The 13,793-nt window shown below is 36.7% G+C and overlaps 1 protein-coding gene and 1 non-coding gene across 2 annotated transcripts; both read left to right on the top strand.

Moving 5' to 3' along the window:
• The first annotated feature begins 497 nt into the window (after positions 1-497).
• On the top strand, positions 498-1,424 carry LOC101437167 (olfactory receptor 4C5-like). Its single transcript, XM_004447423.4, has one exon. The coding sequence runs from the start codon at positions 498-500 to the stop codon at positions 1,422-1,424; it is 927 nt and encodes a 308-aa protein (XP_004447480.3).
• A 9,383-nt stretch (positions 1,425-10,807) lies between these two features.
• On the top strand, positions 10,808-10,941 carry LOC111763912 (small nucleolar RNA SNORA70). Its single transcript, XR_002796641.1, has one exon. It is a non-coding gene; the product is annotated as a small nucleolar RNA SNORA70 (small nucleolar RNA).
• Positions 10,942-13,793: the final 2,852 nt, after the last annotated feature.

The raw sequence follows: 13,793 nt of genomic DNA, 5'->3' as shown, positions 1-13,793 counted from the left end.
AACAGCTCCTGCTGGTGTGCAATATTTGTTATAATAGATGATAGCACATTTTTATAATTGTACTATTAACTATACTCCTTGGTGTAACTTAGCATTTACTGTGTAGTATCATTCGAGGAATTACTTTTGTTAATTTTTATTCTGTGATACAGGTGCCTTTTTATTCCTAGTTTGCATGGGAGAACATATTATGACACTGACTGGAAGAGGATTCAGTCATATATTATTTCAGTAAAGGTGCCTTGCATGGCAACCGTCATAAAACGACATTTGTGTTTGTGTGTAGAAGGGGCCTATGGATACAGTATGGGACTCAAAATTTTCCCAATATTAAATTTAGGATGTAACTATTCTGCATTTCCATCAATTACACAGAAATCATTTTATCTAAAAGATGCATTTACTCTCTTAATCAAAATTTATCTAATGCCATTACAATCCTTGTGCCATTTGCAGATAAATCAATTACTGAAATGAAAAACTGGATTCACAGAGCAATGAATAACGTGACAGAATTCATCTTGCTTGGCCTGACACAGAACCCAGACATGCAGAAACTCTTGTTTGTCATGTTTACGTTCATCTACCTTCTTACTATTGCCGGTAACCTACTCATTGTAGTGACTATTGCCACCAGTCCAACTCTGCGATCACCCATGTATTTTTTTCTTTCTCTCTTGTCCTTACTAGATGGCACCTTCTCATCTATCACAGCCCCCAAATTGATATTTGACTTACTCACTGCAAAGAAAACTATCTCCTTCCATGGATGCATGACTCAGCTCTTTGTGGAGCATGTCATCGGTGGAGTTGAGGTCATATTGCTCACAGTGATGGCCTATGATCGCTACGTGGCCATCTGCAGGCCCCTGCACTACATGATCACAATGAACCGGCAGGTGTGTGGCCTCCTGGTTGCGGTGTGCTGGGCTGGAGGATTTCTTCATGCCCTAATTCAAATCCTTTTTATGATGTGGCTACAATTCTGTGGCCCCAATGTCATTGACCATTTTTTCTGTGATTTTTACCCTCTGCTGAAGCTCTCCTGCACTGATACTCACATCCTAGGACTCTTTGTTGCTGCCAACAGTGGGTTCATGTGTCTGCTTGTTTTTTCTATTCTTATGACCTCCTATGTCCTCATCCTTTGCAACCTCAGAACTCACAGCTCTGAAGGACGGTGGAAGGCTCTCTCCACCTGTGCCTCACATATTACTGTAGTCATCTTACTTTTTGTACCCTGTATATTTATATACCTTCGGCCCATGGGCACTTTTCCCATTGATAAAGGGGTGGCTGTGTTTTACACTATGATAACACCCATGTTAAACCCATTAATTTACACACTCAGAAATGCAGAGGTGAAAAATGCAATGAAAAAGCTCTGGAGCCAAAGAGTGATACATATCAATTCAGGGAAATAAAATAAAATAAATGCTAGTCACATTTTAAGAACATTTGTGTCTATTTCAGAAGGAATGGTCTTACAGTCAGAATATGTGAATTAAGTAAATATTATCACCTTGTTATTGAAAATCTTGAATGGTTCCTTTATTTTAAATGGCGATTTAAGTCCTATCCAATTAGAAAATTACTTGCATATACAAGTTAATATTCAATGAATTTTGGTTAATTGACATGAAATTTTAACAGTGTTTGGAAAATCCACAGCATAATATATTCTATTAAAAAAATCTGCAAATCTTCAGGAATAGCTTATGTAACCAATTGCCCAAGAACAAAAAATTCATTAAAAATTTTATCATTAGAATTTTGTCAAAAATGAGTTTTGTAATCACAACTGCTGATGTCAGGGTAGAGGAATTTTTGTAGGAGATAAGGATCATCCAGAAATCAATGGGTTTGTATGAAAAAGAGCCATTAAAGCAGGAGTCATCCCAAAATTTATGCTCTTGATCTGTACAAGCCAAGAAGCACAAACAACATAGTAAATTGGGCTCCGCCCAGACAAATTATTTTCTCTGCCTAAAGCCAAGAAGGATATTAAATTATTTCAGGTACAGCTATAAAGCAACTTTGCACTTGATATTTGGAAGCAGAATCATACGTGGAGGATCTTTCCATCAAAAAAATCCACCGAACACCTCACTTTCAAAATACCTTTATTGAGTAGATTAGAGCTGTAGCTAATGGGAAAAAATATAACTGGTACCAAACGAAGAATTTACGCTATCTGAGTAATCTAAGCAGAAAATCTGCACATTCAAATTTGAATAAAAATCACAGACCAATTTCATTCCAATTATATTGGTAGTCATTTGAGATGTGGTCACTCCAGGGCAATTCTAACTAAGAGAACAAATCTGGATAAAAGAAGAGGATCCAGATGATCCGATGCAAGTGTCCTGCCGAACTTGATGTTTCATTTTTATCTTTGTAAGACTAAATTAACCCAAATTACACCACAGCTAGCCTATAGCTCATGATATACATACACACACACACACACACACAAATACATATATATATGGAATACATATTGATATGTAACAGTAAATAATTCATTCTGAATTGGAGATCACGTATTCTCAATTGTGACCAAAACATTTCTCATACCAAATATCCATATCCTCAAACCTCCATATGTCTATATTCAGAATACTTGTATTTAAGAAGGCCCATGACAAATGCCTTACATGATCCTCAATTCCTCTGTGGATTTTGCCTGTACAGAAAATAAAATTGCAAGAGATAAGCCACAGAGTTTTCAAGATTCCTTTTCTATCCCCTTTGCCTAAAGTGTAATGCAATAAAGAAGAAAATTATACAATAGTATATTAGAAGGTACCAACAACAATTATGAACTCCAGGGTAAGATAGTTGTTTGATGCTACTTGAGTAAATATTCTTGCTGTCTCCTCTAGTACTCTTGTTTGGGTGAACAAGTTTTTTCATCTGGATAAGCCTCCTGGATTATCATGTTGGATCATCTTAGTACCCCATGATTACTAACTAAAATCTATGCAGAATGTCTGGCAAAGTAGAATCAGTGCTGATTAAGCCACAAGATATTTTGTTGTGGTTGTATCTCCAAGGTTAGTGAAATGTGAAGAAAAGTTTTCATCCAAAAATAATGTTTGTCCCATGAGCATGGCAATTGATCATGTTGTATCCTAAATACAGCCCCATCTGAGTATGCCATAAGGCTTCCCATAAATGCCATTTTTATAGCTCCAGAGGGGAAATTTTAGTAATATTGGGGTACTAAATCATACCCAATTTCATCTATCTCATGATTATCTCTTGGTTCCATTTCTAACTTCCTTAATTGCATTCTCTCTACTTTTACATAAGGCATATTCTACACAGCAAATGGAGCTCTGATATACTTGGCAGTTAGTAATTGACTATTTCCTATTATACAGACAGCATAGCAGCATATCATACTGATTTGTGGGAACAGAGACACTTTGTTTCTCAACATTATATGTCCTATATGGTTTTTCTAGTAGTTATCACAAGGCATCCAAAAAAAAATAAGCAGATTGTAAAATAACTCATAGTCTATAAACTCCAAAACTAAATGACACTATACTTGTCTATCTGTAAACTGAGTCATCACCTTTCTCTAAATAAGCCAGGCTGAACTTGGAAATCATCAGGGATACAACTTCCCTTTTCTGGGGTAAACAGGTCTGCAGGTTATTTTCAGAGTGAGCCTTTAATCAGTACCATATCTGAGAAAGAGAGGGATAAAAGTATTGCAACTTATTATAAATTGTTAATGGAAAAAAGCATGATTACCTTTCTTCTTGTTATGATCACCCACATAAGAGTGCCTTTCTTTTTGCTGCAATATCCACTGTTTCCCTTTATTACTACTTTTGACCATAACTTTATACCCAACTTTGGATATTCCATCTTAAACATACTATGTACCCACAGGAACATATAAAAGAGCAATCTTGTTAACATATATCTGGGTACACATTCAGACAAACATCCTATGATTTGATGGGAAAAATCTCAGGATTGTCCTTGTCATTTGGTATGTAGACCACATTAATGATTATCCTTAAATGGACTACATGAGGTAAATGTACGGCCCACAGTAAAATGTCTTGGGAATACATATTGTCAAATTTAATTGCATGGATATTGAGTTTTAGGCTTCAGTTACACCTTCCTTTGGTGTGTGTAAATTTAATCCCATTTCTGTTCTCACTGGATCAGGCAATGCAAAAGAAAATTTTGTGAGGTGATAAAGATATAAAGTTGAGTAACTCCAGTCTCTTTCACCTCCTCATTGTGACCCACTGATCTTAAAAATCATTTCAATGGAGCCATCACTTGCAAAGAATTCATCATTTGGATATTTGAAAAGACTCACAAGCCTCCAAAGAGCATTCTCAGTTAAGGCTTTTATTTTAAGGCAAAAGAAATTGTGCAATAAGAGAAGCAGAGTTCAGACAAGCACTAGAGTGCTAAGAGACAGCTGGGCACAACCACTATGGGGTTCTTATTTATATACAGACAAGCTTTATCTTTAGTTAAACCACCAAGATCTGCATGATGAATCTTAATCACAAGAGGGCTCAAGGCATATGTTCCCAGTGGGGTATTTCTGTCCTCTGGTCAAGCCACTTATGTCAGACAAAAACCATCAGTGAAAAAATTGACCCTTGGGTTTACAAGCGAGATTTGGTCTTTAAAGGAACATCCAATCTCCACCTATTTTTTTCCTGGCCTAGGGTCAAAACCAGGGTTGCCCAGAGATAAGGATAGAGTTTTCCCCTTAAGTTGTAAAATAACTGTATCCTATATAGACCACCCTCCAACCATGGTCAAGCCTTTCTAATTTTAAATCACTAATGATCATCTTTCTCCTGCATATTTTACCATTTATATAATATAAAAATCAAATAGATAACTATAAAAATGCTATTAATTTGTACCATAAAATAAGATATAGACATTGCTTTAAAGAAGAATTTCAGTTTGCCAAATATTCCAGCACAAACTTGTTCTTAATCATATATGAGTTTTAAAACTCTTTTGTCTCCTCTGACTAATGTAATTTTAACTTTATGGAAGATATGAATATATTGATTTAATGCAACAATTAATTGATGGATAACTAACACTTGCTCCTTCTTTGTCCATTCTGATTTCATTGGATGATCATAATGTGGAGGTTTAAATTCAATTTCCAAATACATCTGTCAATCAATGTCAGTATTATATATTTTGTTGAAATCAGCCAACTTAATCCTATAAATTATAACAGTATTATGTCAAATACATTATGATTATTACAAAATCATCTATTTAGAATTGTGATCTTATTTCCTAGTCCTTCCAAACAAGACTGGCCTTTACCTATCTATCAAATATTCTCATGAATTGGATCATAAATCAAGGGTCAAGTCTCAATTAATTCTGGATCTGAGTTTCTCGGTAGCTGTAGCAGTTTGATATCGTTTGAATTCCAAAAATAGATATTGGATTATGTTTGTAAACTGGTCTGCACCTGGGAATGATTAATGATTAAATTATTAATTGGGCTTTGATTGGGCCATGTCAGTAGGGCATTGAGTGCGTGCTCCTTGGTGGGTGGGGAATCAAAAGGCATGGCAGGGAAGCAATTGTGGCTCAATCAATTGGGCTCCCATCTACCATATAAGAGATCCTGGATTCATGTCCCAGGGCCTCTTTGTGAAGGCAAGCTGGCTTGTGCCCATGGAGAGTTGATGGCCCATGCCTATGGAGATCTGGCACAGCAAGATGATGCAACAAATGGAGTCAAGCAGACACAGAAGAATGTGCAGTGAATGGACACAGAGGACAGACAGCAAGCAGCTGCAAAGAGGGGGATAAATAAAATAAAAATAGATCTTTTAAAAAAAAGGCATGACAAGGAACAGTTTTTGCTGCTGGAGTTTTGAGCTGGAGCCTAGGAAGTGAACACACAAGAGATGAACACAGAGGAATAGAAACAGCTCCTTACACATGGCAGAAGCCCCAGGGAGAGAGACAGAGCCGTTTGCCTACTAGTCTGCAGCTAGCCTTGTGGAGTGAGCACAGCAGCTGAGCACAGAAAGAAATGCAACCCAGGGAAGACAGGAATACTCAATCCAGAGAGAAGCAAGCCCTGGGAAGAGAGGAACCGAACCAGGAAGTCTGAACCCTGGCAGATGTCAGCAACCATCTTGCTCCAACACATGGTAAAAGACTTTGGTGAGGGAAGTAACTTGTGCTTTATAGCCAGGTAACTGTAAGCTTCTCCCTCAAATAAATACCCTTTATAAAAATCAACCAATTTCTGATATTTTCATCAATACCCCTTTGGCTGACTAATACAGTGGCCTTGCCATATGCCCTGTTTAATACTGAAAGACCTGCTGACTTGGATCCCCTAATTAGTCTTACTTTTAAATAATGGTCATCTTCCATCAACCAGTAAATTCCTAGTCAAATTTAATATATTTCCAGTTCTGACCAACTGTACTATCAGGTACATATAGTTTTAGTTGATGGTGGAGCCTTGGCAAGTAGAGAGGACCTAAACAATTTACACCATCTTTGCATGTATTCCTTCAAATTACAGGACCAAAGATTCCCATAAATTCATTCCTGTGCTTCTCCTGACAAGATCAGAGGCTGGTGCCTTTAAGCTACCTATGAACCCATTTAAGCAGCATACTTCACAGCTCCTCTTGGATTAATGTGCATGGCCTTTCCCATCTTTGTTTCCTGGTATGATTTATAACTATCATTGAGATTGAGATTGCTTTATCCATTTTTCTACAAATATTATACTTTTCTAGGCTGCTTGCTGTCTTTCACTTCCTCCTGAAAAAAACAAATATCCTTCTGTGTGGCCAGTATGGTTCAATAAGTCCTTTTCTTCACTATGACTCTCCTCAGAAAAGCAAATTATGCTTGAACTTCTAGAGCTGTGCTCACAATACAATGATTGTTATAGGGTATTTTGGTCAGTGATAATTCATCCCCAAACATACTGTCTCTGAATATGTGTTGATCACGTGCAATTCAGGTATATATTTTGGACCCAAATATGTTGAATTGCCCAGGATAACGTCATGTAGGTTTATCAACACAGGTACTTATTTTGAGTGTGCCAAAGAACTTTCTACAGGTACCCATAGCAGACATTGGAGCTAAGTATATGAGCCCACCAAGTCAATACTAAAGTGAGATTGGTTTCTCTTTCCATACATTCTATACTTTTGTGATTGCCCTCAAAAGGAAAAAAAAAAAGATAAATATGCATAAATAATATAACAAGTCAGGCATGAAGGAGACAATTGATGTATACAGTATCTGGGTCCCTTTATCAACAGGTCATTCCCTAGATTAATAATTGGACAGTGACTTGGGTCTCTGTTGTCAAATGAAATTCTTTGCATCCAGGAGATACTATTGCCCACATGCTATCTCCCAAAATAGGTCTTCTATAATGGGAGTAGATTGTAAAATGAAAACCAAAAGACAAAATAGAATTATTCAATGTCTTTACCCACAAGGCGTTTTTGAACCATTAAGATACATCATAATGATACAAAACACTTGAGGCCAAGAAAATGTCCAAATCAAGACATCCTCAAGGTGGTGCGTTCATCCAGAAGACCAGCTGCTGAAGATCCTTGACTCCTCTACCACATGGCAAAGCACATGGCAGCATCTGCTGGTCTCTCCTTTCTCTTCCAGGTTTTGTTGATTTCAGGTTCTTGCTTCTGTGGCTTTCTCTTTCCCTGTCTATACTCATTCCATTTACAAAGGATTTTGCTAAGAGAATTTAGATACATCCTGAATGAGGTGGGTCACACCTTAGCTGAATTAGCCTCATTGAAAGTCCTACTTGCAATGGGTCCACATCCACAGGAATGGATTCAATTTAAGGACAATTTTCTAGGGTATGCAGAGTTTCAAACCACTATATCTTCTTGTGAGGCACCACAGTAATACTACCTTCTTCTTTTACATTATTCATTTATCAACAGCTACTTCTTCTTATCATTTGAATTATTATTGACCCAGATCCTTCACCAAATGCTTCACTCAGGATTCTTTTTATCTTCCCAACATCCATATTGGCTACTGCTCAAGGATGGTGTTTCAGTCTGCCAAAGGGCTGCTGATACAAAGTACCAGAAATTTGTTGGCTTTTATAAAAGGGATTTATTTGGGGTAAATGCTTTCAGTTCCAAGTCCATGCAAAGCCCAAACTAAGGCATCATCAGATACGCTTTTCACCAAAGTCAGCTGCTGTTGATCCTGGATGTTGCCACATGATGAAGCAAGATGGTTACCAGTATCTGCCCAGGTTTCTGCTCTGAGCTAGCCCTTTACTCTTGAGATGCTACATATGCCCAACCCCTTGGGGCTTTGTGCTTAAGCAATCCTATAGTCCTTTCTCTTCTGGTATAGGACTTATTTCTTTCTGGACCTCCTATATCAGTCTTAGCTCTTCAGTGCTCTTTCCAAGCTCAGATGTAAGCTATCAGGCAAGTGGCTCATCTCTCTGGAGGTCCTCAGCTGTCTGAGCCTTGTCATATGGCAAGATTGAAAATGGCAGAGCTCTCTCTTCCTGTGTCTGTCTGAGTGAGTTTCCATTCATACCAGACACAGCAAGGGTTTGGGAACTCAACATGAGTCAGGCCTCCTGACATAGTCCAATAAAAAACCCTACAGCAATCTTGTCAATCATCTGATCAAAGACCACTCAACTGAATTTAGTACAATCAAAGGGTATCACATACAGAGGAATAGTTTAGTTTACAAACATAATATTTCCTTTTGGGGATTCATAAAATAATCTCAAGCTGCTACCAATGTGTAAAATCTACACTATATCATTCATTTCCTGTGATACCATGTGGAACGCTGCTTTTAATTCTGTTCATTAAATGGATTATCACTTCTCTCTTCAAACCACAGGTTTCTCTGCTTTTACTTTCCAGATTCAGTGCTGGCTCTGTGCTCCTGAGCTACCATCTGTAAACTATGCTGCTGGTTAGGCATCTTCCAAGAACTGATCATGTGGAGTTGCTCCTTTAGCTAAGGGTTTGGAAACTCCTCAGAAGAGTCTATAAGTGGGTCCAAATGAATTGCAGCCCCCTGTTTCACAGTGCAATGTTTCCCCCCTTTCAAATGTTCATGATTTATTATTTTTATTTAATAAGGGAATTTTCTGTTAATTTCCCTACCTGCTGGGATGGTGTGGATATGCTAGGATATGTGGGTATATTGGTTCTCAAAATAATATCATGTCCTTCAGTAATAAAATAAGTTCCAAATAAAATCCAGTAACAAGATAGCAAGACCCTTTTAAATGTTTTATACTTTATTAGCTGTGACAGTCCAAAAGTTCTCCATTCAAAAGCTCAGTGGTCTCTGCTAGTGACAATGCTAGCATCCCTTGCAGAGAGCATTGTTCACAAAGTATTCTTCATGATTCCCTTTTTTAAATTTAATTTAATTTTTAAATTATACTTAGATTACATGAATATTACATAAACATATAGGGGATTCCCATGTGCTCTGCTCCATACACTTCCCCCATTTTCCCACATTACCAACATCCTTTATTAGTATTGTACATTCATTGCAATTGATGAACACATTTTGGAGCATTGCCACAGTGAAGCAAGCCAGGCACTGAAGGACAAATATTACGTGAACTCACTGATATGAATTAAGTAAATTTAGCAGACACATAGAACTAGAGTCTTGATGATAGGTTAACAGAAGATAGAAACATGACTATTTTTAATAACAGAGATGTATATTCAGATTTTCTCATTTGCAATTGGCTAGAATTGTGTCGCTTACCTATCCCTTGATCAATCTCTGTAAACTAATAACATATTAGTTTAGACTAATCCATATTCACCTCTATAGTCTGGAATGAATCCAGATTTCTTCAAATACATAGACCCAAATGAAGATGAGAAATTATTCTTCATAAGATGTCCATGTATATTATATTCCCCGGTCTCCTATATTTTTGTATCTCCTCTCTTTTCCTCTCTCTCCCATTCTCTCCCCTTCCCTCCCTTCCCTTTCCCTCCCTTTCTTTCTCTTCCACCTCCTCTTCTTCATTCTTCCTTTTCATTCCTCTCTCTCTCTGTCTTTCATTCTTTCAGTCTCTCACTCCTTAGCTTTTAGATTTCTCCCATTGGTATTTAAATATGATAATTTTATTCCCATCTTACAATATATTTGCCTCTCTCCTGTGTTCATATTCAGTGACCAATTTCATCCTCATAACTTTTGTCCTGACTGAGAGCAATCAAGTAATCATTTAAGTGGTCATAGATGGGCAAAATTAATAATTGCTTGCCTGTCACCCTGAACATAATTTAATGCAACAGGGGAATCTTGGTTGTGAGTCAGACCACTAAAAGCACAGGCTATCCACCAAGTTAATTAATCATACCACATAAAATACTCTGTAAAGCATCTCATTAACCCAACCCTAAAACAAATCCTGTCAGGTTTTCAGGCTTTAGGATTGCTTTCAGTCAGAAATAATGTGTTCTAATGCTTTAAAAATTCTAAGATTCACAGTCTACCAGCATAACAGTTGGTTTAGTGTTCAAACATCATGATCCTATCTCATATAAATCCTTGTCTCTGAACTGAATCTGGCCTGGTAGAAACAATACTAAATTGCAATGTCTATAATAAAGCTGTTTTGATAGTAAAAAATTAATATATTTGTGAACATAATTAGAAAATAGGAGTTATTAAGACAAACAACCTGAATGGGTTACCTTTGTAAATTAATGCTTGGAAGTTTCAAAATGCAATACAAAGTCTTCTGTAGTCAATTAAGCTGACCAGCCCCCTCTCCCCATGGGTCCTGGTGTGCAGTGGCTGCGGACAGCAGCCTTCTTGGTAGTGTACATGGCCTGTTGCTTTTACGGGCTGCCCTAAGGCACCTGGGAGACAGCCCTTGCCTATTGCTAGTCCTGTCTGTGACATCATGCCATCCCCAATCTAGGCTCCAGATAGGTATTCAAGATGCCTTTGGAAAGGCTCAGAGGACCATGGCCTGGGTCCACATCTGCCAAGTCATCATGTCCATCTGCACCAGGCTTCAGAACAAGGAGCCTGTGACTGGGGGCAAATTTCAAACTCCCCGGCCGCCAGAAAATCCACATCTCCAAGAAGTGGGGCTCCATCAAGTTCAATGCTCATGAATTCGAAGACATGGTGGCTGAGAAGCACCTCATCCCAGATGGCTGAGGGGTGAAATCCATCCCCAGTCATGGCCCCTTGGACAAGTCTTGGCGGTCCCTGCACTCCTGAGGGCTTTGCCAGCACTGACCTCACCTGTCCTGTGCCTTCCAATAAATGACTTCCTGGCTGTCTAAAAAAAAAAAAAAAAGCAATACAAACTCCAAAATTTCCTCTCTTCAAAGAAAAAAATACCAAATTAACATAATAAAGATTTATCTAAACACATAACCAAACTGGAAAAACTGTCAAATCCTCTAAATTTTCTAAGATGCCTCATTTTTTCCTGCACCTCCATGTCCTCCTCCTATTTATCCTAGCCTTGCAAGTTGTCGTTTTATAATAAAGGACAAGAAACGTCTTCAGTCCTAACCTTCTTAGCCTCTTTTAATGTGAAATCTAATAAAAGTGTCTCAGAATTGTCTCTGTAAATTACAATCCTCCAACTAATGCTAAACTAAAAACCATAATCAAGGAAATTCCAATCCTGCAAAGAAACCCCAAGAGACAAGAGAATGCATGCTTTAATTTACATGACAAATCAGTCAGAAAGAAGAACTAATTGCAAAATTTCTTATAAACAATCCTTACAGAGACCTTGTATAAGGGACACTACAAATGCTGCAGGTAAGGATCCTCCAAAGTATTAATGATAAATTAAATGCCATACCAAAAGCTTTTCTTCAAAAAATTAGTCAGTTATCCAAACTTGCAAACATACCAAGGAATAAAAGATAAATTGATCTGGGATTAAACAAAAATAATTGTTTCAGACCTTTCTTTTTAATTCAGATCTTTCATCTTTTGCCAACGTGTTACTATTTGTCAGTGGACTTAAACCTAATCTTGAAAAGTTAGTTATAACAAAAACAAGCTTAAATAAACTTTTTTAACTAACTGAATATTTTAAAAGAATTCTAGATCAGATTAAATATTTAAAATTGGCAAATAAAATTATATCAGCTCCAAAAGGGTAGAATAAAAAAATTTTAAAGAGTTCCCAATTGTCACTTACAATCAATACAAGTAGGTGTAAATCCAAGGGAAAAAAAATGAAAGGACAATTAACTGTCTATACTGCAAGCAACAGAAACAGTGGGAAAAAATTATGGATTTTTAAAGAAAAAAAATAGGTATATTTAGAAATGTTCTTCCTGAACATATAAAATAAGTTAATACTATATCTACTAATATTTAAAATAAAAATTATATAAAGTGCAGCCAAGAAGTCAGCTTTTACATGCACTAATGAGTTTTATGTCTCTATATATTGTCTTTTTATAATTCTGTTTTTTTTTCTTGACTCATGGATGAAAGTTTTAAGCTGTAAGCACTTTATATATTAATTTACTATTTTAAATTTAAAAGAAAACAACTGCATCTTCTGAATTATCAATGGAAAGTACAAAAATCTATAAGCCAATACATATATTTGCATTTAACCAAACCAAGCCATTATTCTGACCATTTTTATTTTGATATTAATTTTATTTTTTAAAATTTCAGCTTGAAGGCAGTTTCCAAAACCATTTTGATATCAAGTATGTAAAGTATACAGGATGCGTATTATTAAGGGGAAAAAATAGTAATTTTGTTCTAAATTGAAATGGCTGGTGGTTTAGTTTGCTAAAGGCTGCTGGAAGCAATGTACCAGAAATGTTTTGGTTTTTATAATGGGAATTTATTAGATTAAAAGCTTACAATTCTGAGTCTTTGAAAGTATCCAAATCAAGGCATCATCAAGAGATGCTGTCTCACCAAGCTGTAGCTGTGGGCAATCAAGAACATGGCAAGCAAGACATCTATCTGCTCATCTGTCCTTTTTCCTCCAGGCCTGTGGCTTTTCTCTCTTCTGGGCTTACCAACTTCTGGAGCCTCTCTGTGTCTCTGCCCTCTTTTTTCCTTGTATCAGCTGCTTTTAGTACTCCATTTATGAAGGACTCCAGTAAGTGGATTAAGACCCACCCTGAGTCAAGCAATCTAATCAAAGGCCCTTAACAGAAGTAATTTATTCAAGAATTCCCACCTGCAATAGGTTTCCATGCACAGGAATGGATTAGCTCTAAGGACCTGATTGTTTCCAAGATCCACAAAAAGCTTCAAACTGTTACAGCTGGTTATTACAGAATGAAGAAGGGAAATGTAGCATAAAACCAAAATAAATATGGGAATTTGTAAATGGTTCAAAGAAAAATAATTATATTTCTTGTGGTCAAAGTTGGGAAAAATATTATGGGTCTATCTATAAAATTTTTAAAAGCCTTAATATCAAAAAGTATATTGACGTGAAAGTAAATTTTGATTTTCTCTTGTTAAAGAACAAAACTTTTCTTGGCCTATTAGTCTGTTCTTAGTAAAAAATTATAATTTTTTAATCAAAATAATCAATGCATATAAAGAAAAGAGTTTATATTTTTTCAAAATGACTTCTTATACTTTATGCTAACATAATCATGTACTTTATTTTTTTTATTCATTTTTTAAAAAATATTGCATTCAAAAAATATGAAGTCCCATTCAACCCCACCGCCCCCACCCCCCACTCCCCCCACAGCAACACTCTCTCC

The sequence above is a fragment of the Dasypus novemcinctus genome, chromosome 10, assembly GCF_030445035.2.
Source record: "Dasypus novemcinctus isolate mDasNov1 chromosome 10, mDasNov1.1.hap2, whole genome shotgun sequence".
In the NCBI taxonomy this organism is placed as follows: Eukaryota; Metazoa; Chordata; class Mammalia; order Cingulata; family Dasypodidae; genus Dasypus; species Dasypus novemcinctus.
Note: the sequence above shows the minus strand (reverse complement) of the source record. Positions and strands in the feature narration are given on the sequence as shown.

What these genes read in the sequence shown, in the direction of transcription:
- LOC101437167 (XM_004447423.4), top strand. Translation starts at nt 498, where the DNA reads ATGAATAACGTGACAGAATTCATCTTGCTTGGCCTGACACAGAACCCA.